General features: G+C 39.2%; 1 protein-coding gene across 6 annotated transcripts in view; it reads right to left on the bottom strand.

The window, feature by feature from the left end:
* The window catches only part of ATP2C1 (ATPase secretory pathway Ca2+ transporting 1), a 65400-nt gene that overhangs the window by 32195 nt on the left and 7807 nt on the right, over nucleotides 1-25398 (bottom strand). For 2 of the 6 annotated variants that reach the window (XM_032991274.2, XM_032991276.2), the window contains exons 2-3: nucleotides 1838-1948; nucleotides 839-955 (exon numbers count right to left, since the gene is read on the bottom strand). In XM_032991274.2, coding sequence (XP_032847165.1) covers nucleotides 839-955; nucleotides 1838-1948 — 228 coding nt within the window. Of the gene's footprint in view, nucleotides 1-838; nucleotides 956-1837; nucleotides 1949-15700; nucleotides 15948-16048; nucleotides 16142-16389; nucleotides 16605-25398 lie in introns of those variants that run through there. The other 4 variants (XM_042806283.1, XM_042806284.1, XM_032991275.2 and 1 more) reach the window with 4 other exon arrangements.

Below are 25398 nucleotides of genomic sequence, written 5' to 3'. Positions count from 1 at the left end.
ATCTGACTAATTTGACACTACACATGAAAAAAATAAAGCATTAATGCCAGAGGACAGGTAGTATGTGATGTTCCCACTGCTATAATCTGCAGGGTGCTAAATCTCTTTTTAGTGACTCCCAAGTAAAACAGTTTCTCTAGTCTAACTATCTGTTATGTAAGAATGTACTCTAGAACCTAACTGCACTGCTGCTCAGACAAGGTGCAAGAAATATCGCCCTAAATGTTTAACATTACAAATTCATTACAAAAATCTTCTGTGTCAAAATTTGTTACACATATCTTGTGTAGCTGCATGCATATATATATATGATAAATCACACTGATTAAAAAAAAAAAAAAAAAATCACACTTGACTTTTGCCAGTTCTGCTTAACAACAGACTCAAGATTGGCCCCACTTCCACTCTCATTGCAAAGGCAACAGTTTTGCTTTTTAAAATTTCCTTTGTCTATCAAGTTATTCATACTTTATGCTCCATTTAAATATTTACCAACAGTTATATGCGTTTGTGTCTGACCTCAGTGCCATCCATGCTCAAGTCGTTGACTACAACCAACTTTATTCTGCTTCTCCAGCCCTCAGGCTAGTTATGAATGGTATTGTTTGGCTCGTTATGAACATACATTCAAGAACAAGTCATGTAATCAAAACACTGAGATGCACAATAAAAGCTTTTTCAATAGGTAAATTAGGTATAAATTATAGAAGTTGCAATTTCCTACTCAAGTTTCCCCACTTTTATCAGAGTATGTTCATGCATATGAAAGCTAAGTAATAAAAAGCAGAACTATTGACAAGTATCAAAACCAGAAAGCAGAAATGACAAATATATTAACCTGGGAAATATATTTTTTCCACAGTGGTTCATCTTCACTAATATCAAATTCATTCCATCCATGGAATGCCCGTCTATGACAAACTTCACAGTTTTTTAAGCCATTCTGAAGATTAGCCTATTAAAATATGCAAAGAATAACACAGTCAGCAATTACACTGATAAGCTAGACTTCAAAATAAATTCCAACACCAAAACATACAGCCTTAGATTATACAAATTTAACCAACATCAGAAGGACAAGCTTGGTGCTGATGTTTGTATGACAATAAAAGCTAACTATTTTAAATCTCAATTTGGCAGAGACTCTTAAGAGATTCAACAAAAAATTCACAGAACTACAGAAGCAGATGCTGTTTCACAACTCTAACTTATTGCTGATTTTCCCTGCAGAAAACTCTTGAACAAGCCAAACCGTGGGCATAGTTCAGGCCCTTGAGGATTATGTCAAGAGTTCAGTTACTCAGTCAAATGACAGCAATAGCTTCAAAGTCTTGAGCTGTCAGTGACCAACATTTATCATGGTGTGCTTCTCAAGCAGTCAAGCATAGAGAAAATGAAAAAAGACCATCTATCATGAAAATTAACCCAGATTCAATGGTTCATAAATCTGTCAATGGGAAGCTTTCTCAATCCTGTCCCTCTGCTTAAAACAGAGGCTACCAAAATACATTAAGGACATTAAGAAATGGAAGCAATAGCTATGAAAAATAGGACAGAATTTTTAGGAAGATTGACTCTAGGATTTTTATTAACAAAAAGCAATCTTCAAAGCATACAGAAATCCAAACATTTTCAAGTTGAATCTACCTGATTTTTTTGAAAATGTTACAGCATTTCCAGTAACAACTCAAAAATCAACATGCTTTTAGAAGCAGACAATAGCTAATATCAAACTGCATGATGCATGGACTTTCAGTGACAAGATCTGTCCTTAAGAAATACCAAACTTACTGTTTGGTAACATCAGCGCATTTTTAAGAGATGCAAAATCACTTACTTGCAAAATGCTTGCTACTTCATCAACTGGCAATTCACTTGCTTTTTTTGAAGACAGTACAGGAATCATTGTCTCATTGTCACCATCAGGGATTTTTTGAAGACGTGCAACCTAAGAAACAAAACCAAAGTCTGAAGGGAAGGAGAACACTAACATTTCATTTCAAACAGCATATACCAGAGCAATGTAATATTAATGCCATTAAAAGGTAGTTTTCGATAACCTGTCCTGCACTTAAAAAAAAAAAAAAAAATAGATCTACAATTCAGCTTATTTTCATGCAGTACCACAAGCAATAATACAAGAAAATAACAGACATACAACTGAGAAGACTAATTTCCGTGACGACGTGTTCAGTGATGACAAAGATTCTAAAAGTTAAATATATTCATAATCCTTTAGCTCATTATCATCAATACTGGTCAGAAGGTAATTACTCCAGATAAATTTCACTCCCTGACCCTACTTTCTACTCATTAATGAAGCTGGTCTAAGCAGGCCTATTTACATTTTCTTGTACACAAAGAAAGGAGAAACAACATCAAGAAAACCTCAAACTAGCACAGATGCAAGTGAAGTTGTAAGACCTGACTACGGTACAAAAGCTTCAAGTCAATGCTATAAAAAGTAGTGTTTTCCTGTAATTTTAGGAAGTTGAAACTTTGTGAACCGCAGAGAAGCGCAACAGCAACACTGATCACACAGCTCGGCACTGCTTTGATATTTAATATGAGACTTCCAAGTTTCTTAATTCTTGCTTATTAAATGAGAATCTTGAGTGATACTCTTTCTTCCCCTTCAACCTCTTACTGCACCCACAATTAATATCTCGTCCACCATGCCACATACAAATCCCCCCTCCATTAACTGGAAGACACCTAACCTGGAAACATGCACACCACAGAAATGGTTTTCCCATTATACTTGCACAGAATTTGAATAGGTGGTTTTATGCTTTAAGAAATAACTATTGTCTTGTATGAATCTCCTCTAGGAATGCTGCAACTTAAAATATAAGATAGAGTACTTCAAGATGACAATACATTAGAAGATTCCAGCATTTTTATGCCCTAAAAAAAGGTATGACAATCTTCATCTTCTATACCGCACTGTTTGCCGTGTATTCAAATATGATAGCTGAGATTAATTCAACTCAATATTTGTTCTTCTAGCTGCTTACCTAAATAGAACCCACAAAGACTTCATTCCAGGCGTCCAAGGGAACAATGAACAAAGGTGAAAGTGCTACAGTTGGAACTCACATGCTTTTGTTTTCAAGAGAACCCGGAGAAACTCTCTACATTTGCCATGTAGTTGCTAGTGAAACAATAAACCAACCAGACTTGCTCCTTCACTGTAGTTCTAAAAGCAGAGACTTTAGGATGAGAGGCTGGGCAATATGGGGTGTGGGTTTGAGCTCTTGGGCAAGGGGGATGGGAGACAAAAGAGCTGCACCTTAGCAATGTGTTTCCTGGTCTCCAAAGAGGGGGAGCCCCTCGCGCCCCACTCAGCTTTCTGCAGCCTGAAGCCAGCGGGACTGAGCAGCCGGGCTCCGGGAGTGCAGCTCAGCAAGGGCCAAGAATGGAAGCTCAGCTCTGCTCTGCCACACCACCACTCCAGTTCCCATATTTCATTCTGCTGAAAGAGCTTTGGAAAGCTCTCACTATCCTTTTAATGATGCATTTATGCAAAGACCAGAATCGGAAAGTCTACAGCCAAATTTTTAGAGTATTACAAAATATGTGACTTAAATACGCTTTAACATTGGCTAGGTACTTACTGAAACCTGAAGTCTATACACTGATCTAAGTCTTCTTTAAAAATGATGGTGAACATACATTAATATACACTATAAATAATTACACTTACAAAAATTATCTAGCAAGTTATCATTTCCAAATACCTTTACATGTTTCAAATTAGACAAGAAATTGAGTCAAAAATATTTCAGAAGAAAAACAAAATAATGAGTATAATTCTGCTCATGATAAGTTTACAAAATCCAATGGTAACAAGCCCTTACACCAACAAGGTTACACTGTTCTGGACCAGAGACGCAAACAGTTGCTCCACAGTTTAAGGCTACTCACAGAACACAGCATAAGTCTCCCTCTACAAAACAGAACTATTATTAAAGCAGCTTAAACTGACCACAAGAGCAGCAGAATAGCGGGTATTTCAGTTAGGAAGAATACAGACGTTGTGACTCTAAGCCTTACAAAATACTCTCAGGTATATACAAGTTTATTTCCCTAAAACTCCATAATGGGAAGTGATGCATCGTCATGACCACTCAGTCTTCCATGCAGCCAGCCAGCCTTTGGTCAAGGGTACCACCACTCTTACCAGCATCCTTGAAGCACTTGATGCTCACAAGATTCAGTCCCTAAAAAAAAACAGTTTCCTTCAAATTCACCTATTTTGCAAATAACAACACACCCAGACACAGCTGCTGTTAAGCCTACACATACCAACCAATATTAAGCTAAATCATTTCAATTCTCAGGAAGCTGCCACTGGGGATGATGACTTTTCATACTTCAAGTGGTTATACTTCATTTTCTTTGGATCTTAATCTTACTTCTGTTTCAGTTTTCTTGGACCATACTTTTCTAAAGCAAACATTCACCCAGAATTTTGCCACAATGTCCCCTCTGATAAAACATCCTATGAAATTACTAGCTCATGTTCTTTTCTTTAAGGTTTCCCATATTAAGTACTAGTTTTTGATTATTTTTTTTTTTAAATAGATACCACATTCATGGTATTAGTTACCAAACACCGGTTTAGAGCTGTAAACCATTAAGCCTAAGTGCTGCTTCAAAACAAACCCACAAATATATAACTTCGACCAAGAGGACTACACATTCTCAACAAAAATGCTAGGCAACCAAGCTTTCACATCAAGAGTAGGCAGAAATGAACTGACAGCCATTACAAATTTTAGTGCTGAGAAAAATCTTTTTCCCTATGACAACTAACATGGGTGCTAAACACAAATAACAATTCCAAAAAAGGATACATAACTGATTATTTCCCCAATATGATCAATTAGGACTTCAGAAAGTCTAATAACAAGCTTTTTAAGGTTATTTTAAGAAGTTAGATATCCTTAAATAGAAATATTAAAGTACTCTCAGAGATCAGGCTCTTCCAAATAAATCTTCGTTACTGCAGGAAAACTGTGCTACAAAGCCTGTTTTGACAACCTTCTTGTGACAGACTCAAAAAGCCACTGATTTTCAATGTGTTTCATTCATATTATCTCCCATTTTTACAAAGAAGATTGTACTGTACACAGTGAAAAAAAATCTAGATAAAATCTGGTACAGGATTAGAAAAATAAAGACTTGAAAGGTCTTTTTATAGCCAGCTCATTTCTCTAGAGCAAAATTACATATTGTAAGACAAGTCCGGATGGTTCCTCATCTAATTTCTCAAAAACCTCTACAATTTATGTAGATTAGACCATACTTGTAGTTCAGGAAAGAAGTTTCAAATATCTAACATTCTGCCACCAATCCAATTCAACAGCCAATGAGAAACTGAGCACTGGTCCCTTCATCACTACCTTACAAAACATAAAGTGGCTTACACCAAGAGATTTAAGTCCAAAGAAAATTGTTGGAAAAAGTACTTGCTATCTGCTGGAACACAATAAATATATTCAAGCAAATAATTCTGCCTTTACTTCCACAAAGTAAGAGAAAGATTACTTATTCAATATTGTCAACAAGTGCTCTATAGTCCTTTTCACTACTGCCCAGATCTGCACACTGGAGATCTGGACTTCTGTAACACCTTCTAGCGTATTCAACAGAAGCTATTCCCAAAACCACGGTGTCCTATAGAAAAAGAGTCAACCCACATACAATAGGATGTCTTCCCATCCTATGTTGCAATTAATTTTCGAGCATCTATCAGCTGATACCATAAAATACTTCAGTACTTCGTTGCAGGCCAAGTTTTTATATGGATAATTGGGCTAAGGAATTCTACTGGCCTATGCTGCTATATCAGATAGCCAGTGACCACTGAAGCTTCTGGAGCTACAACTACAGCTTCCCATTCCCCACACCCAGCTGACTCTGCCACGGAACAAAGAAGCAGGATGCTAACTAACGAAAGCAAATAGCTGCCTCAGGAAAGACTTTTCTTGGACTGTTTCCAACGTACACACCACCATTTCTAGGCCAATAAATATGCATCAATCATATGACCACAGAACTGTGACCAAAGTATGTTTATCAAAATTAATAAAAATTTGTCTGGAAGGCTTACACTACCAGAAGTTCAGAGTTCCCTTCTGTTTTTTCTAGCGAAGAAATCTAGTTAACAGCAACGTGTTACTGTTTCTTCTTCCTCATACCCTACAAGAGTCTGACTATCCTCTCTCTACCGCGACTAATACCAAGTACCAACAATTTACCTCTACCATTCTGTTTCTCAGCTTAGCAGGAAGAGTCCATTATCAATCAGCAGGGCTCACTGACATTAAGATACTCTTACAATTACTTTTAAGGGGAAATTTTAGCTCTACTTGCTCAGAGAATGCAAATGGCAGGACCTACGTTCACTGAGAGCAGTCTAAAAATTTAAGAACACTCTCATACCAAAATCTGGTTTTAGACAAATTTGTGACCAAACCACTTTGGTTAATTAGCTAATACAAAGTCCTGCAAATATTACATGCAGTTACTCAACTGACCTACAAGTGCAAAATACAAAGGTGGTGTAGAAAAAAAAATACAGAGAACAATAAAAGTGAAGGAAAAAAAAAAAAAGATGTTTACAAAACAATTACATTAAACAATTACATTTAAGTTGAGGTACTTAAAAATAAATCCTGATTCTTTCTTTGAGAAGTTCCTTCAGCAACTTGAGGGAGAGGAATGCATCTGGGTGTAAACAGTCTACTCTGGAAGAATTGTTTACCCTACCACACAAGAAGTCTCATTGGCAAACTGCAAGTTAGTAGAGGCAGTTCTCAGGAAATACTGCGGCCCAACCGGAGATGGAAAAAGATGACTGGAAGCATTGACTCGGCATCCTTTCCAATATTTACCTCTTAATCATATCACTTCCTTCTCAGTCTTCCCATCCATCTTAACAGCTGTTAAGTCAGCCTGAATCTACCCCATCACTCCCTGTAAAACAACCCCTTTCAAGTCAAGTACTACAAAGACCTTTCAACTTGTTTGTGGTGATCAACCTGCAAGACTATTACTGTATGAGCAGTTAGTGACCTCCCACATCCCAGGTACATGCCTTTGTACTGTAGATACCATGCAATCACTACTGAATCATGTTGTGTCTAATCAATAGTAAAATTTATGAACGTACAGATAATCAATGTGTAATTAATCAATGTGCATTTAATCTTAAGTATATGTACAGTATGTTGTCTTTTCCACTTGAAATATTACACACACCTGCACAGGAACTGCAGCTTTATTAATGAGAGAGGTATATTAGAGCATGTTGTCCAGCATAACTGTGGTGAATACAGATTTAATAAAATAAATAAAAAACAAGTTCACAAACTATAAATGCAAGCTACAAACTTACCTTAAGTAAATCCCATTTTTTAATGTCTTATTCTTGTATTTTGAATTAATTTATCTATATTTTAATGATGTGCATAAAATTGGAAGTTAAAATTCAGGAAGGCTTCATCTATACACACCGTACTGATACGGCTGTGTGTACCTCACAGGTGATTAAATCACCAAGACCAACTACTTGCGGTATTCTCAACTAGCAATTTCTAGAATGAGCCTCGAAACTGTGTAAATTTAGCTATGCAAAATACTCAAATACTGTAACTGGCCAATAGACCCCTGTAACAGAAGGCTCAGAGATGTGATGTGCCCATGAAGCTCAGGAAATAATGTAGGGTGTGACTAACCACAGCTGTTGCAAAAACTGCTAACTTTACCTCAACACAATGGGGACTGGAGGGTGGCCTTTCCTTTGGATAAACAATTGTCGGTTGAGTGGATCAACTGCTGGTGTAAATGCTTTCCCCAGATTTCATCAAAAGAACATGAATGTTCGAGTTAGCCAGACTAGCATGGGGGATGCATATGTGGCTCAGCCCAACATATGCACCGAACAACCGACAAAATTTTCAAAGAGATCAACAGGCTTGAGCTGGTTTCAACCCACATGTTCCTTTCTGGCAGCTGGGGATGCCCAGCATCATGACAGTGAGCATATTATAGAGGCTGGTAATGGGAATCACATTGGTATTGCAATTGAACTGTTATTGTAATTTCTATATTTTGCTACGTGCAACTTACAAAATATACTGAAAACATAGTACAAATGTGTCATTCTGCTAAATCAGAAATCCCACATAACATCAAATATCTTCAAATACACACATTTGATATTAAACATTACACTCTCCATATGTGGATTATCTAAACGAACCTGGTCGGAGAGTATTATACTCTGACAAATACCTTTACATATATATGTATAATGTTGCCTCCTTAGAACAAGTGCCAACACTCATTCAACACAAACATCTACAACCAATTTGCAAAATGAGTATTTTACTTGCCACCTCAATGAGCTGTCCCTTCCCACCCCCAAGAGGCTGAAGTCTGCAGACTAATGAGCTGCTTGTTTTTTACCAGGCACTGTTTGCTCAGGGTAAGAATAACCTCAAAGCCTTCAAAAAGTATCTGTCTACTGTCTTCATTTGAATGGACTCCTTTGGAAAAGTGAGATGATTTTTCACTGCTGGGGAAACAGCTGCAGCATCCCTGTATTCTAATATTCAAAGAAATTTGTTCCTACTCAACAGTATTTTAGTTTAAACATTTTACCAGGGGTTCCCACATCAAAGGAAGTGCATAAAGAAAAGGTCTGTCTCTGAAAAAGCCAGAAGGAAAGAGAAACACTAATTTGCATTAATGCGTTTTCCTTTCAAAGCAATTTCTGTCCTGGGAGGTCACATTGTTTCAGTCCCTTGCTATTGTGTGCTACTTCATATGACTTTACAGAAAAAGGGTGATATTCAACCTGGCACAGACACCACTTATTAACCAAAGAAATATAAATACCCAAATTATGAGCGCAACCTGCTAAGCTGCCCCATAAGCCTGAAAAAACCTGCCTTGTATTGGAGTACCATTTTGGCAGTGCTTCTGACTTCCACTATGCCCAACAACCAGCCCTAACGCAGAACTGTGCTCCTTGGTACACAACCCTTCTGCATTTCTGACCAACTGAAAAAACAGAAATCCGAATACTGGCACTGACCATCTTAAATCTCAAGGTATGCCGAATCTTAAAAGAGGTAAAATGTTTAAGAGACCTACCCCCAATCCTGTCTACTTCAGGCAGTGTAATAAAGACTAAGATGCTCCATTTAACATCCAAATTATTAACTCTACAGCAGTCTATAAAGCACCAGAACTATTTTCAAGTACTAAAAATACTTAAGTACCAAAAATACCTTCTAAAAGAACACTTCTGAGAAGCACATCTCCACAACCTGAAATACATCTTACTCTTTCAGGATGTTTCACCATGTCTTCTTTAATTTAAAAAATAGAAAGGAAAGTAGGACATCTAGTTCAACTGAGGTAACCAGCTCAACAGTAAAGCTGGGCAATTTTCTGTAATCGTAGTACTTTCCATGTGGTTATCTTGCAAGCCTTGTGAATGACAACTGCCCGCTCTCTAGCTAGAGAAAATATTTCACAAAAAACAATGATACCTTAACATAACTGCAGTGCTGTAGATTGTCAGAGTAATGGCAACAAAGAAATCAGACTAAACCCCCAACACCACCTCATCTTCCTTTAGCTCATTTATGTAGCATACAGTTGAAACTTCAAGAATGCCAAACATTCAAAATTTGTCTTCAATCGCTACAAAAGATTTACCATTTAGAGCATTTCTGTATTCTCTGGAGGATGTACTATGATGAATTTACAGCCTCCTTGCTGAAAGCCTTGAGGTGGCATCAGTCACCAAAAATGCACTAACACATCAGACCAATCTGTATTTGCCTGGCCAAAATATTCAGCTTCGATTCTTCCTGTTCAAAAAAACTCCTCAAACACTGGAAAAGTCCGCTTGAACATTTCATACATTTGTAATTACTTCTCAATCAGAGGAACAAAAATATACAGAAGTCTAAGCACACAATAAAATTGATCAAATCAATGCTAGTGTGTTGATGAAAGCAAAGTTTACGCCTCATACCACTGGGTCAGTTCAGAAACTCACCCTCCAAGGAAGAGAGCACAAATGGCCATATCTTACTTGACTCCAAATAGCATACATGTCTGCTTAAATCCCAACTCACATGAAGTGTTTGGGTCTAAATATCACTCATTTGTCTTGGCAGAGAGTTGCTAAGTTTCTAGAAGAGAACATTTAAGCTTAGAAAAAAGATCATATGGCTCCTCTCCAATAGTCTGCTTCTATCTCATAACACTTTGAAGTGCTGAGCTTCTCAAAATGAAGGACAGCACTTCAACAGCAAGCACAAAAAGAATTTCAGCACTCTGACATACTACTAATGTATCCATGGCATGTACAGAATTTAGTTGCCTTATAATCATATTAAGCGATAACACCAATAGAAATATTTGCTCGGTATTTATTTGTTTAAAATAATGAATGAACCTTCAAGACTCTTGACAGCTATGCAGTTATTTCATAACGTGACAAAATAAAATTCTAATGAAAAAAATCCTGAACTTAGTATTTACAACAGTTCTCAGGACCAAGCTAGTGTCAGTGCCAATTTAAATGCCAACATAACTCACTGCATAATTACTCTACTTATGGTAATAAGCTTTCTTATAATTAGTATCAAGAAAGCAGCAACATTGTATTCATGAAGCTTTTTTTTTTTGTGAATTGCATATGCAGAAAAAAGTGCTGCAGAAAATTTATTACTTGAAAGTGTTTTAAAAGCCTTTGTAAAAGATTCTGTAGGCTGCCTCTGCTACCCATTATCCATTTTATCCCTTGTAATTGTTTAGAGTAGGATGTTTACAAAACAAATAACTAGAAACAGATGCTTGTCCCAAATGTATACCTTGATTATTGTATTTTATTTTCCCTCTCTTCTCTGCATTGTAACTTTATCATTCCTTCTAGCTTCTACAAACCACACTGCAAATGCCGATTTTATCACCCAGTGTCCATTAGCTATCACCTGAACTCTTTCACCAACTCAAAAGCAGGTCTCAACTAAAATCTACTTACTAACTTACTCCACTCTTGCAAAATTTCACTGTGGTCTATGGGGGAACGTACATGGAACTGAAGCAACAATTACATAAAGAAGTGAGTCAAACTAATGGTCTGCTTATGCTAAAAGGAGGTCTCACTCCTTTCTCCCTCACTGTTTCCAACATTAACTGAACACTTCATGAGTCTATTCAACTTAGTAACTCATCAGAAAGCTGCCCAACAGGGGGAAAGGGGAGAGAAGGGCTGGACTAACCTTCTGCCAAGCTAGCAAGTCAAACAAACTCAACAACCGTGACAGTCAACACAACACATATAGCAGGAACACAGCTGAGGGTAGGATCTTCTTTCAGCAGTAATGAGACCATTTCAGTCAGTCCTATACAAGAGCACCCCATGATCACCACATACTTGTCACTCTTCACCAAAGCAAGCAAAAAATATTTGTTTCTCTTCTGTTAAATTAGCTACCCTGAGAATTGTCTGCATTTTCCTAACACCGCTCTTTTTCCTGACTCACTAAAACGAGTTTATGTCATCGACTCTCCACTTAAGGAAGTTACCAAACTAGCAAAGTAACTAAATGTACGTTTTGCAATGTCTGAACTCAAACTCCAAATTAAACCACTTCTAGATTATTATAGATTAACATTCCTGATTTATCTGCATGGGGAAAAAAAAAAAAGAAGGAAGGGAAAGACTACAACGATCTAATGCTCCATCAACCAGTCAAGCAACAGACTAAAAGATGACACTGACCAATTAAAAAGGAAATCTATTCTTCTAAAGCAAGACAAGTGCTACATTAATTTAGCAGTTGTTTATCAAAGCACTGTTAAATGATAGGAAGGTATCTACTAGAACTGGTCTTTGGTGAAGACTCTCCACTTCTTAAAAAAAAAGTCTCTTCCCTCACATAATCCTCCATTTTAAACAAAAGAGGTGCAACTTGTTTATCGACGTAAGTGCAAAGTATTGGGTTCTGATTTTCTGATTACTGTTTCTTACCATCTACAGCTTGCAATGAACATCGAAATTCTTGTTTCACCTCTTTATTACAAAATCATCTACGTGTCAAAAAGAACATCAACTGCTGTGATAACACCGAGTCCATTTCAGAATTTCTAACACTTTCCATCATAAATTTCATTCTGATTATTTTGGATATTATTTTCATGAACAACTGATGATGCCACTCTGGAAAAATTTCAGTTGTTTTCAAGTCACTGCTGCCGCAGGCAAGCATCCCTTCCCCCACTGTGTCGGTTGCCTGCACACGCTCCACCCCTTCGTCAGTACTTAGAGCTGCCTAATCCATGATGTGCTAGTCCACAGTGCTAACTCACTACCCCCAAAATTCAAAATCTATTCACTGATCTTCAATCTGTTAGTTTAGCAACTAAAACCATTTTCACCATTTAAAAAAAGCACTCATGAAACTCATTAAGAAATTCAACTGCACGTCAAGCACACGACAAACAAAAATGATTCATTTGTCATTTTGGGATTATGTAAAGAATTAAAGCATCTTTTTCAAAGAAAAAAAAATTCTTGACTTCTATGTCACTGTTCATCCAATTACCAAAATGATCCTGAAATTACTACTGATAGATTACAGGCTGAAGTTAACAGTCGTCTTTGAAGATTGGCAGAAATTAACTTGGACTCAAAACAATGACAATTAAGGAGGATTTCAGAATCACCACATGATGCTTTTATTACTTAACAGTCGTTTTTATTACTTAACAGTCAGTCTGCTCTGAGGTTTTGTATCAACCTTCTACATGATTTTAGGAAAAGATTTTTAGTTTACAGGTGGGAAAACGTTACTCTGCCCTCTTCTGTTAGGCACTTAATGACCTGAAAGCAAATGCTACAGAAGGCCTCGGTAACAAAAGAGTACTCCTGTTTAACAACTTGTATCTGCAATCATAGTCTGACCTCAGAGCAGAGAAGCTCCACGTTGATGTAACCTAAACTGTATTCTTTGTTTTTCTACTGTAAGGCAGTCTTCTACAGGACAATCCTTAGTCGAACAAAGGACCTGTCACAATCTAAAAGATGGTGATAAAAGAAAGAAGAAAAAAAAAAAAATCAGACAACAATTATAGAAAATTACTTAAACCAGCCCAAAGGCATCAATGGAAAGATTCAAAAATTACAAAGCCTAGCTTGTACCCAGAGTTATGTTTTGTCTATGGAAGTTCTCTTGACTGCCTTAAGAAAAAGCTCCCTTTATGGAAAGAAGTCACAAAACTATCTTTCCAAACAGAAATACAAATACAATTCCTGTAAACCATAGTTATATTGAGCTAAGTAGAAGTCTTCCTATGATGGGAAATTCTCTCTTCCCATTACTGTGAGACACATGAATTTTTGCACAAGTTTAATCATCCCAACACAACAAACAGGAACCACAAAGTCCTGGGACAAAACATTAACTAGCTTAGAGTAAACACACAATACTGTTTATGAAAACTGAATTTACACAGGAAAACATGAGTTTTACAAACCATCTTATCAATTCCCAGTTTTGAATATTCATCCAAACACAGGGGAAAAACACACTGCCATCTCTTGATCTATATCCAAACTAAAGAGGAGACCTTTCAAACACAAACTGGCAAAACAACAACAACAAAGTTTAAAGATATTCTAACTGCAATCTTTGTTCTACGAGATTACAAGGATTCTTCAGCTGTCTCCTGATGAAAATACATTCAGGATCCTCTCAAGAGTGCTGAAAAGTTCCAATATGAAAGCTGCTAGTATCTAGCTGTCTCAAAATGTCAAATGGATAGAAAAAGAAGAGCTCAGAAATACCAAGAACACCAAAACAGACAGTAGATGGATGTAAATACATGTGCTTGTCTAGAGACTCAGTTATGAGATGGGGGGGGTGGGCAAGTGGAAAGAGTGGTGAGGAAGTAACTCAAATGTTACGAGAACCAATTCATCTTTTTGTTCATACTGAAGTTTAGCTTTCCTCCTACCCCCAGAAGCCTACTCCATTTTGAAAGCCCTCAATAAACCTTAGCATCTTGATATAAGTAACATACTTCATACTATCATACAAATATTACTAATTTTTAAACATAATTTATTTATTCCATAAGAAACTTAAGAAATACCATCTTTGTACTACCAGCATTCAGAATGGGCCACCCTATCATATGCAACTCTGCCATAAACTGTATCTCTGATATACTTTTCATTTGGTAATAGAACTAAAAGGCATTAAAAGTCTCCCCGCCATTTTGGTTTTGGCACACAAATGTCAGACAGATACCTTTTTTTTTAACCCTAAGTGTATTTCTATTCAGTGGCAACATACCCACTTTGCTTCCCCTACCTCCAGTGCTGCCCATTCAAAACTGTTTCACTTGCAACACAGTGACAGAAATGCAAAGGCACCGACACTACTTCTATGTACTATCTAGCCTCTCAAAACAAAGATCAATCTTCTAGATGCCTCCTGCACTCCAAAACTCCTTCTACCTAACTCTAATGCTCTTTATTACAAATATTCAGTCGGAAAACATGATCAATAGAATTAAGAAAATTCTAACATTATTTTAAAGTTAGAAAAGAGTTCTGAAATGTCAGATTATAATAGCCTACACCGTTTCCAACATAGGTTGGACTTTGCAATTACTACAACATTCCAATCACGGAAGACAACCATATTTCAAAACTAAACACTATCCAACTACCGAAAATAATTTAGCCTGCCTCATGAACTCAATCCGGTTCTTTATTTAAGTCAAACTATTAAAAAAGCACCTCTCTCTTCAGAATGGCATGGGAGGAAAAGAAGCTATGTCACACGTAAAAACCTATAGCAAAGGAAATCCAGTAGCCACCTAAAAAAAAAAAAATTCCATCCAATATCTTCAAAGAATACTAATGACATAAGGGGTATGGGGGAAATCAACAGTTCTTTTCTTACATACACAGTAATAAAAATAATATGTCACAGATTTTCAACACCCACACTCAAATAGAAAGGGGGGTGGGGGGAAAGGGAAATCAATGAAGCTCAGAGTCACTGTCACCAATGCAAAGGGGCTTTCAATGTTCCCCAAGCATAAACTTAAGACCAAGATTGAAGAACTGAAATAATTCCCTACGTTAAGTAATTCCCAAACTAGACAAGAAGAAGAAAGCATAAGAGAACAACTTCTTTCAGCACAGAGTTTATGACTGCATACCATCTCTTTCTGGCTCAAAACTTCAGCACTAGGAGACAAAGCTAGGTCATTTTTAAGAACACAAAATACGCACAAAAATATTTCAACAAAAATGCAACTAATGCTTCTCAATTTCACCCTGAAAGATAAAATTAACAAAATCATATGATCTAAGCAAATATCAAGCAACTAGCACTCAGAAGCCCCTGTCTAAATGAGATTTCTACTCTAAACACATAAAGCACTAAAACATGCAATAGATGTTTTGAATATCTATCAAGAGAGAATAAAGCCTGTCTGATAAGTAGTTCAACAAGCAGCAGTACAAATAAAGAAAAACGATGGTTCTACAATTCTTAAAGTACAAAATGCGGATCAAAATTCCTACCACGAGATTAACAGACAACAGCAACCCTGCAAACCCCTGGAATGGTAAAACACACACACGCACCAGTAGGAGTTGTCACCAAATTGCATGCAAAAATCCTCTTAGCTCCAATGAAGTCAGTGACTCTGATGAGACCTTTACCTTCATTTTCCATCGAAATTGTACTTGAGTCGATAGTTACAAAAGTCTTTAGCAACAGCAGCACTGGAGCGGGAGCTGAAAGGTGAAGAGAGAGATGCCCCAAGATCCCAGGCAATCACACTGCTCCCTTTGCCCCCACCTGCAGCAACATCTGCAAGAGAAACCAGCGCTAGAAGAGGAAAAAAAAAAATAGTAATAATTACAAAAAAAATAATAAAAAAAAAAAAAACCCAGCCGGACCCTATAGGTCTCCACCGCCTTTCCACTCACGCCAGCGCGGAGCGGGCACAGGCAGAGGCACAGCGGGAGCCCGCGGAGCTGTCAGAGGCCACCAAGGATCGGGAGTTGCCCGGCAGCTCCGGCAGCGCCGCCGCTCCCCGCTCGCCACGGGCGCCTCCAGCAGCCTCGTCCCGCCCGGGGAGGGGCTCCGCACCTAAAAATAAACCCTCACCCCACGTAACCCCCACACACACCACCACCAACCACACACACACACACCCCCCCCCCCCCCGTCTCCTCAGCGCCAGGCGGAAGGGGAGCGGCGAGGCGAGCGGCGGCCCCCAGCGACCCCCGCCCCGGCCCCCTCAGCCGCCCCGGCCCCGCCCGCTCACCCTGTGGCGCAGGCCGCCGCGGGATGCGGGGCGGGCGGGCGGCGTGACCGGGAAGGAGGGGAAAAAGAGAAGCGCAAGCGGCAGCTCCCTCGCCGCCGCCGCCGCCGCCTCGTCGTCCCGGCCGCAGCTCTCACCCCCGTGGCTCGGGGCGGCGGCAGCGCGGCCGCAGCCCCGCTCCGCTCACTTCCGCGGGTGGCGGGGGAGGGGAGAAGCAGCGGACGAGGCGGGGCGCGACAACGGAAGGGCGGGCGGATCCCCCCCCCCCCCCCCCCCCCCCTTCTGCCACCTCCTCCTCCTCCTCCGCGGCCGGGCGCCTGCGCCTCAGGAGGGTGGCGCCCGCTCCCCCCTGGCAGCGGGCGGCAGCCCCTCTGCCCCCACCGCCCTCGGAGCGGGCGTTAGCCAGCCACAGACACGAACGCGCAGCTGGGAAGCTCTGGGTGGAGGCGGTCCCGGTGCCCAGCTCCCGGCCCGGGCAGAGAAAACGCGTTACCGGGAGGAAGGTGGAGCCGTGGGCGGCGTTGAGCGGCGGGGCGCGGGGCGGCCGGAGAGCGAGGAACGGCCGCCGCCTCAGGGGCCGCCGCCGAGCGCGGGAGCCCGGCCCCTGGGCCAGGCCTGGGAGCCAAACCCGGCCCTCAGCGCCCGGGCCCGGGGCGGGTCGTGGGGAAACGATCCCCCAGCGCCCACCCGCCTCGGGGGTCGGCTCTGCTTGTGTGAAGGTGAGCGTCCCTCGCGTGGAGCCGCCGCTGCTTCCACGGTTGCGCTACGCCCAGGCTACATCTGTAGTCCGGTTAGCTTTGAATCACCAGACAAATTACCCCGTTCTCTCAAGTGTTAGAGAAAAAAAAAAGACTCAATACAAAGTCTTCAACGCCTAAGGTGACTACTTCTAAAACCTGATTTTAGCTACCAATCATGTAGCCACCAACCCCTCATCAGCAGTTACATCCAGTGGAAAAAAAAAAAAATGCTTTGCCAACTCAATTACATTTACCTAGAGACCAAACGAATATTATTTGAAACTACAGTTCTACGGCTGAGCAAGTTTTTAAATAAAAGTAATTTCCAGTGAGATAATAAATTTTACATTTAAGGTATGGTGCACAGCACTAGTAAGAACAAAATGCCTTTTGACTTTCAAGGTCGAAAATCTAAGGGAGACATGCTAATTGTAGGCTTTATTCCCCATTTCTAAAGGAGCATGACGGCTTGGTCCCAGAAACACAATTGCATTGACATCTGATGATTAACAACCTGTCACCTTGGCTTTGTTTTTCCTAAGCAGCAGAAGAAACCAAAATCAGTCTTTGTCAGTTCATATGCAGCATTTAAAGGAACTAAATTTTAAACAGTTAAATCTCTCAGCCCATAATAGCATGCCTCTTGTATCCCTCAGCTGAACAAGGTAAAGTTAAAGAGCATACTTGCTTCTTTCGAAGCTCTTGAAGATAAATTTGACTGCTAAAATAATCTAAATTTGTCAATATATTTTGAGAGGTAAAGAAGACTTACAGGTGTTGATGTAAAGTAGGTGCCCTAGGCATGTGCTTTCAGGAAAATAAGATGTTAACAAGCAAGCAAATTATTTGAGAACACCTAATACATAATTTCTGACCTGTCCCATATAGTTGCCATGTTACTTGAATATCTCCATGGTTACTTCACAAAATACCCCCCACTACAAGTAGGTAGCACTGTCATTGTAGCAACAACTTTTTTCCAAGCTATGGCTTCTGTTAACTTGTTTGTAACAGAAGCAAAGAACCATGTTGAGCTACTTGTGACACTAGCTATGATGCCTCAATTTCAACACAAAACTGGTGCACAATAACTCATTAGGAAAACCATTTAGTTACTTTGTTAAAACAGGTAGCTCTTGCTTTCAATATCAGATGTTACCATTAAATACGAAAAACTTACGTAAATTTTCCATGAAGAAAAAAACCAAAGCCTGTAGGTTGTAATACTGTTTACATCCACAACATATTTGGACTTCTTTACGCTATGCTGTGAAAAGTTTTGGGGACAAAATTGGGAGGGAGTTCTTGAACATTATAGAGCTCGTTCACAACTGGAGCTACTAAGATCTAAATACTTGTGACAAAATCTGCCTACTAAGAAACATCCTGTGTTCATGTGTCTTAGGAGAAGAAAGTCAAAAGCAAGCCCTTCTGTAGAGTAAGAACTAAAAAAGCTTCATCTCTGGGGCTTAATCTCTTTCACGCCAGTGTACATCTGCCAGGTATACATGCCTGTGATGGTGCCAGGCAGCTGGGAAGCGCCTCTTCGGCATTATACCAGGACTGTATCCATCCTTGAAAATTATATTACTGTTTCTGCCATATTCTACGCCTACAGTGAGTGTTTAATAAACAATGCTCAAAGTATTTTATCTCCCATCTGCTGCTAAATATTGTTTCTTAAAAAAACCTGACCTAAATGTGCTCTTGATACACAAGAATACTAGGACAGCCTTAATATCTTCAGGAAGCCTCACAAAAGTGTGTGGCAAGGGCATTATTTGGCAAACCAAAGCAATATTATTAGAATATGATTGTAGAGATAAAGTCTAAAATTAAAAAAGGCTTTGCTTACAGTAACCAGTTGTAGCCAGTTGTACTCACAAATCACAGTACTGTTTGACATTTTTTAATCTTGTAAAAAAAAAAACTTGCAATAAAATGCTCCTCTGAACATCCAGTGAGCAGACATGTCTAGCCACAACAGAATAATTCCCAGTGAAAATACATATACAAATTAGAAGAACATATACAAATTCAAATATGCAAGGCCAAACAATCCCTAAACTTCACAGTTAAAATCTCTTTTAAAAAACAGTACTCGAAAGGATATGTAATACTGATAGGTTTTGGGGAAAAGAGACTGAACATCACCATTTCTCTCTTTCTAGTTCACAGACCTGAAAATACTTCCTAAAAACAAGTGAACCTGCTGATAATAGGTTTGCATTTAGGAGAGCCAAGTTTTATGAGTGCTCAGTGCCAACTTCAGCAGCCCCCAGCATTCAAAAAGGAGCCTGTGTCATCCAGTCACCCCACCACGACCACCCCATCCTCTCCCCGTCCTCTTCCCCACAGAAATCTCATCATTTACCTCCTGCAGATGCCCAGATCAGACCTTGCCTTCTGCCAGTGGCTGTCAGCAGCAGGGAGCCACTAGGTTATCTCAGAAACACAACCTCAGACCAACCAACGCCTAAATTCATGTGGGAACTGATTCATGTCTGGAATAACCCAGCAGATCAGTAAATACAGACTTCTCTAAATCAGAAAGGGTTGTTCTGGCACAGCCAAGAGGGTGGAACAGGTATGGGGAGCATAAATAGGTACTGCAGCTTTCAGTACTTTCTGTGCTCCCTCGGGCCTTCAGGGCCGAAAACTAGTGATTTGATAAAACGGTTTGGTTGTTTGGGTTTTGTTTGCTTCGGTTTTTTAATAATCAGCTGTAAAAAAAGCATAGCTAGCTTCTGTATGAATCTTAAGGCAACCCAGAAGGTTGCTTTTAGTTGCCTTTCTACTTCTTCAAAAGAATTGAGAGCCTCTGGAAAGCTTGGAAAAATTAAAAGGTAATAAATATGTGACATTCCAGATAGTCCTTCCAACTGATCAATTCCATCCATTGATCAGTTGGAAGGAAAGAAAGGAGAATTCAGTCTAATGGCATTAAAAATATAGGCCTTAATCTGCAGCATGTTTATATGCAAGATTGACTTCAAACTTGGTTTAGTCTTTGTTCGGTTTCTTTAGTCAAGTTTGGTTTAGGATTACAATCAATTCAACTTCATCTCAACTACTCCCTAGTGCTACAGCACTACAAAAAGTAGCAAAATGTAATTTAAACATAACAGAGGTACCTATAACTACATGGGTCGCGGATTGGGGATCTATTATACAGAATTCTGTTGAAGTCGCTTTTCAGACCTTAACAGCACTTGAAATACTTGTTTCTCTGAAGCGAACTTCCAGATCCTTTTAAAGGAACCTTCTAAAGATGCATTTGTTTTAAATCTGTCAGTCTTCAGTAATGCTAATGAAATCTACACATTTTGTTCATCTCATGAAAAGTGTATTTATACATTATAATACGAGAAACATTTTTCTGAATCATAATATTGATAGTATTTTGACATGGACAAAGCTTTCTACAGGACTTCAGTTTGGGGCAGAAGAGGTTAATATGTGATCCTTCTGTCAAAACAGGCTTCTCAACTATTTGCTTACTTTGCTTTAGGTATAGTTCAAACCACCCTCAATACACTGAGCACAAATTAGCTCTTCTGGAAGAAAAAAATTACTTTCTGGTAAGATGGACTTTTCATTGATTTAATCTCATTATTTGCTGTCTTTCATCTTGATGTCAAACACTCACCAGTGCTTTTATAGTCCTCTCCAGAGTACTTTTATGACTGGAGTCAGAACAGGGGAAGGATGACACTGGAGCTTCTCATTTACACACATTAAATGGCGTGTGTCATTTGTAAAGCCTGGATTGCATATTTCCTCCCCACACCCTTTCCATCCATGCTGTTCAACTGACAGCAGCAGTCACCTCATCTCTGAATAGAATTCTCCAGAGGAAAATCCATGGTAAGTCCACCTAAAGTTTGAATGTTTTTATATATGTGTATGTGTAGTTATATATAGGGATATATAAATCAGTTCACTAAGTTTAAAATAAGAAAAACGATACAGTTTTGCTAGAGGAAACAAGCACTCATTTCATTTTATATATCTGAGCGTGTTAAAATGTAAGAAACATAGCTACATTTTCAAATTACCTTAGCTGAGCCCTGTCTTGACACTGTGCAATTATGCTAATTAAGGAACTTTGGTTTATGACAGTCTTAAATTAGATTTCACTGATTTTTAAAGCATCGTTAAAGTTAACCCTCTCATCCCACCCCTACTAACGTCGTACATTCAGAGAGGGGGTGCAGCACCACAGCAGTTCCAGCTGACATGAAATCAAGCGTTTCTGATTCTCCTTTCACTGACGCTCAGTTCTGTGCTCCCTGTGTGCTGGCCCTGACGCTGTCGTCTCTTGGTAACCCAGCTCAGGGGGACTGATCCCGCCAAGAAGAAAGCCTACCTCGAAAAAGACATTCCTGCTGAACACCCAGGGCTGGTGCAGGAAGGCAGCGTGGGGCAGTGGCAGGATTATGGCAGTTCCAACCTTAAATCAGTTTGAACTGTTGTGAATATACGCTCTCAGAGCACTCAATAAAATCTGCTTTCATCTCTCCTTCAGGGAAAGACTAAATTAATTTCTTTTCTGACCATAGCACTTGACGGCTGTCCCAAACCTGTATTTCATCTTCTATACTTCCCTTCTTGATACCTTCCATCTCTCCTACATATTCCATACTTACCTGCCATTCTCCTCCTCCAGCTGCACTATTTTGAAATAGATAAAAATATTAATTGCCTGTTTTCCATAGAGGTTTACCCTCCCTTCATTTAGGGCTTACAGAGCTCTTCAGCTGTTCCTGGTTTACCCCCAGCGATTGTTTTCAAGGCTGACTACTCCAGTAAAAGCTTCACTACTAAAGTGGAAGCTCTCAGAAGAGCCTCTGTCCTATCTCCTGAGGCTTCACATTTCCAGAGACAGTCCTACTCGTTTTGTGAAGTAAAGAGCTAGTTTCCTGTTGCCTGTAAAAGACAGCCAAGAGACACGTCCAAGGAGATTGTGCTCTGTAATTGGAATATGCTGGAAAGCAACTTGCAATTGGAAGTCTTTGCTGAGACAGGCCACGTGCCTTGTTAGGATGTCTGCTACGGCACAGAGGCACCGCTCCCCTGCATCGTCCGCTGCAGCTACCGTCGCGTTATGGCCTGAGCATAGCAGAGGGTGGGAAACTGATCCCTAGCAAAGCTTCACGTCTTGCCAAAGGATTACTGTAATTCGTTAAATGGGAAAGAACACCCCCCTTTACTTTTAAAATATTTCAGTTACACTATACTAAGATGTCTGTGGTGGAGAGTAAAGACATCTCAACAAAGAAACTATAAACAGTAAAAAAAAAAAAACAACCAAACAAACAGCAGTATTAGTTTGAATTAGTTCAAGGCTAATGTGCCAAGAATTTCAGGAATGCTGCATATATTACAGAGAAGTAATCTTGCCAAGTCTCACAGCACTTGGAAATTCTTTTTCAAGACTATTGGTGGGGGTAAAACGGGGTGAAGGCAATACTCAGCAAGGAGCTGGCAGTTAGTAAACAGATGTTTATGTAGTTGTAAGATTTCAGCTCCTGGCGAGAATAAGATAATTTGTTTGATAAAACACTTAAGTGTAATGTGTTGGGCTGTGTAATTTTATTCAGACTCAGAGCCAAAAATTTTATCAAGTGAAAGCATGCGGTAGATTTTCAGGTTGGGAGAAATTCGTTACAAACTTTTGTTTTACAGGAGAGCTTCACTTTCCTTTTTATTTTCAGAATTACAACTATGTATATGTAAATGGGAATCAAGTATTCGAAGGATCTTTTCCTACCTTATTTCTTAAAAAGCATTGTCTGAGATCACATTTTTAAGGCTTGTAGAGGTTACTGGTTAAAGCAGTTAATGTAGTGTGTTTATATTGCAGCTAATTGCTCTAGTGTAAGAGACCCCTACCTTTAAGGTAACTCCAAGTGGTGAATTGAAAGATTAAATCTGTATTCAGATGCATTCTTAATCGACCCCAACAATAAGGCTGCAAGAGGAGGAGTAAAAACTGTACCTGCAAGTTATGTATCACTTAGAAACTTAGTAGAGTACACAGTAAAAATACCTAAATTTAATAAGGTTATTCTGCCCTGGTTCCCTACCCAGCTACATCAGCCTGTGCAAGGACAACATGGAGGTGGGAGCAAGCGCTCGGAAGTGTTTCCATACCACTGCTGATGAATATCAAACAAACAAACATCCATTTCATGGCAGCACAAAAAAGCTCCTGTCTGCCTTGGACATAGAATATTGGAAATGCCTCAGTGCTAGAATATTTTCCAGCATCATCATCTTTAGCCTAACAGTTACATTAAATAATAGATCCCATACTCAAGTCCATGCATCACCACAGGTTGGATACAGCCCCACCTGAAATTGGCAGGAGTGGATATGGGAGGGACAAACCCTACAGCCATATCATTTGAATTGGAGGGGGGGGTATATTCCCTCAGCCCATCACAATGGGAGGGTTAAAAGGGCCCTGAGGTGCCCCTCTCTCTCCCTTCCAGTAAATCAGTGTCTAATGTCAGCTGCATTCCGTGCATCTGCAACCAGACAAGAAGCACCAGAGGGGGATTTAACTTAAAAAGAGTTGAAACTTGTACTGTGTGCCCTCCTCCCTACCATCTGGCTAGCAGCGACATTCTGTACAGATTCAGCATGCCAACTGCCTAGTGAGAAGGAAAAAAAGAAATTTCTCATTCAGTAAAAATATTAGGTAGTTCCCATTCCATCTTTAAGGGCCTCCAGTGTAATACAGATCTATTGAAGAGTTCTAAGGATACAGCCCTGTTCATAGACTACAGAAACTGATAGTGATAGATCAGTGAAAAGCTTGTTTCCTATATGAAGTTCAGGTTAAAGTAAATTATAACCCTGAAAATTCTATGTACTGTTTTAAATCCACCCAGAATTTGTTTATGTCTAGTCAGAGGTATGATTTCTGTCATATATATTACATATTTCATATTATATATTTAAGGTCAGAAGATTATAATATTATCATAATATAAGGTGTATTAAGATACTGTTATGAGACCATATTTATCATATCAGATCAAATATGTCTTACGTTTCTATAATTCCTATCATATCTATGATTTACTTAATCACAAATCTATATATTTATATATATAACTTTAGGTCATATCTCATCATGTATCTATCCAGCTGTATATCTGTGGCTTACTTAATATGCTGAACTAAAAAGATATCAAGCTGTAAACATTTTTGATTCATCATTCTTTGACCTGTGGAAAATCATCCACCCAGAGGAAAAAAATAAAACTATAATTTGAAACATCCGACATTGTAAGAGCAACATGGATTAATTAGAAGTTCCTTATGTGTGTATGCATTGGGAACGAAAACCTTGATTTTGCTACTCTTGAAATTGCAAAACATGTCTCCTAGAGAATTTTCTTCAGTAGATATAGATTCCAGTAAACCAGACGCTTTTAAGAATTTGTCTTTCATATCTCCCAGAATTTTCACTTCAAATCGTTTACCCTTTTTGAAAAGTTGATCTTTAGTTGTTTACAGCTTCACATCTTCAACGTGTATACAGTCTGATGCTGTTTATTTTTTCACTTCCTGGGACAGATTACAAAGGATTTTAAATAAGCTAACCTTAGTGTTTCAGTTTTTCCTGTTGATAAAGTCTGTTATATCCTAAGCCCCAGTCTCACTGGAATATCTGGAGAGAGAGCTAGATTTGAAGAAATTAAGCTTTGCAGCAATTAAGCTATTGCATCCTACAGAGTCTAATCAAGGTACTGCTTCTGGGGTTGAGGTATAAAGAATGCAGAACTGTAAACAGAAAAACTGAAAATCGGTGAAAAAAAAAAGTAAGGTCCCATTTAAAACAGCATTTTCTGTGCAGTTTGCAACAAAAGGAAAACCACCATTTTTTACCAAGTCCTAGGCCACTTAAAGAAGTACATCTGTTTTGAAGAAAAGAACTTTGAAGAAAAGAACTTTTGAAGAAAAGAAGTGACTTTGTACATTACTGCAGCCCTGCACACAATGGTTTCTGATCCTAACAGGAACTTTTTAGCAAATATTTTCTGATGGGTTCTAGGTTTACTGCAGATATACAAGCTTCACAAGCACTTGTCTTTAAGCAGAATTTTTTCTTTGTTACATTTGCATGATTTTGACCTAGCTTAGTCATTTGTGACAGTAATGCCATTCAGCCTTTTAAAACAGCTGTGGCATGACATCCCATCCTTCCACATAAAATTAGCCCTGCTCAAACACAGTGCTTCTTGGAGCGCTGCAATTG

Source organism: Tyto alba, unplaced genomic scaffold (genome assembly GCF_018691265.1).
Source record: "Tyto alba isolate M040663 unplaced genomic scaffold, T.alba_DEE_v4.0 Super-Scaffold_46, whole genome shotgun sequence".
NCBI lineage: Eukaryota > Metazoa > Chordata > Aves > Strigiformes > Tytonidae > Tyto > Tyto alba.
The sequence above is the reverse complement of the archived record's forward strand: the minus strand, read 5'-3'. Positions and strand labels throughout refer to the sequence as shown.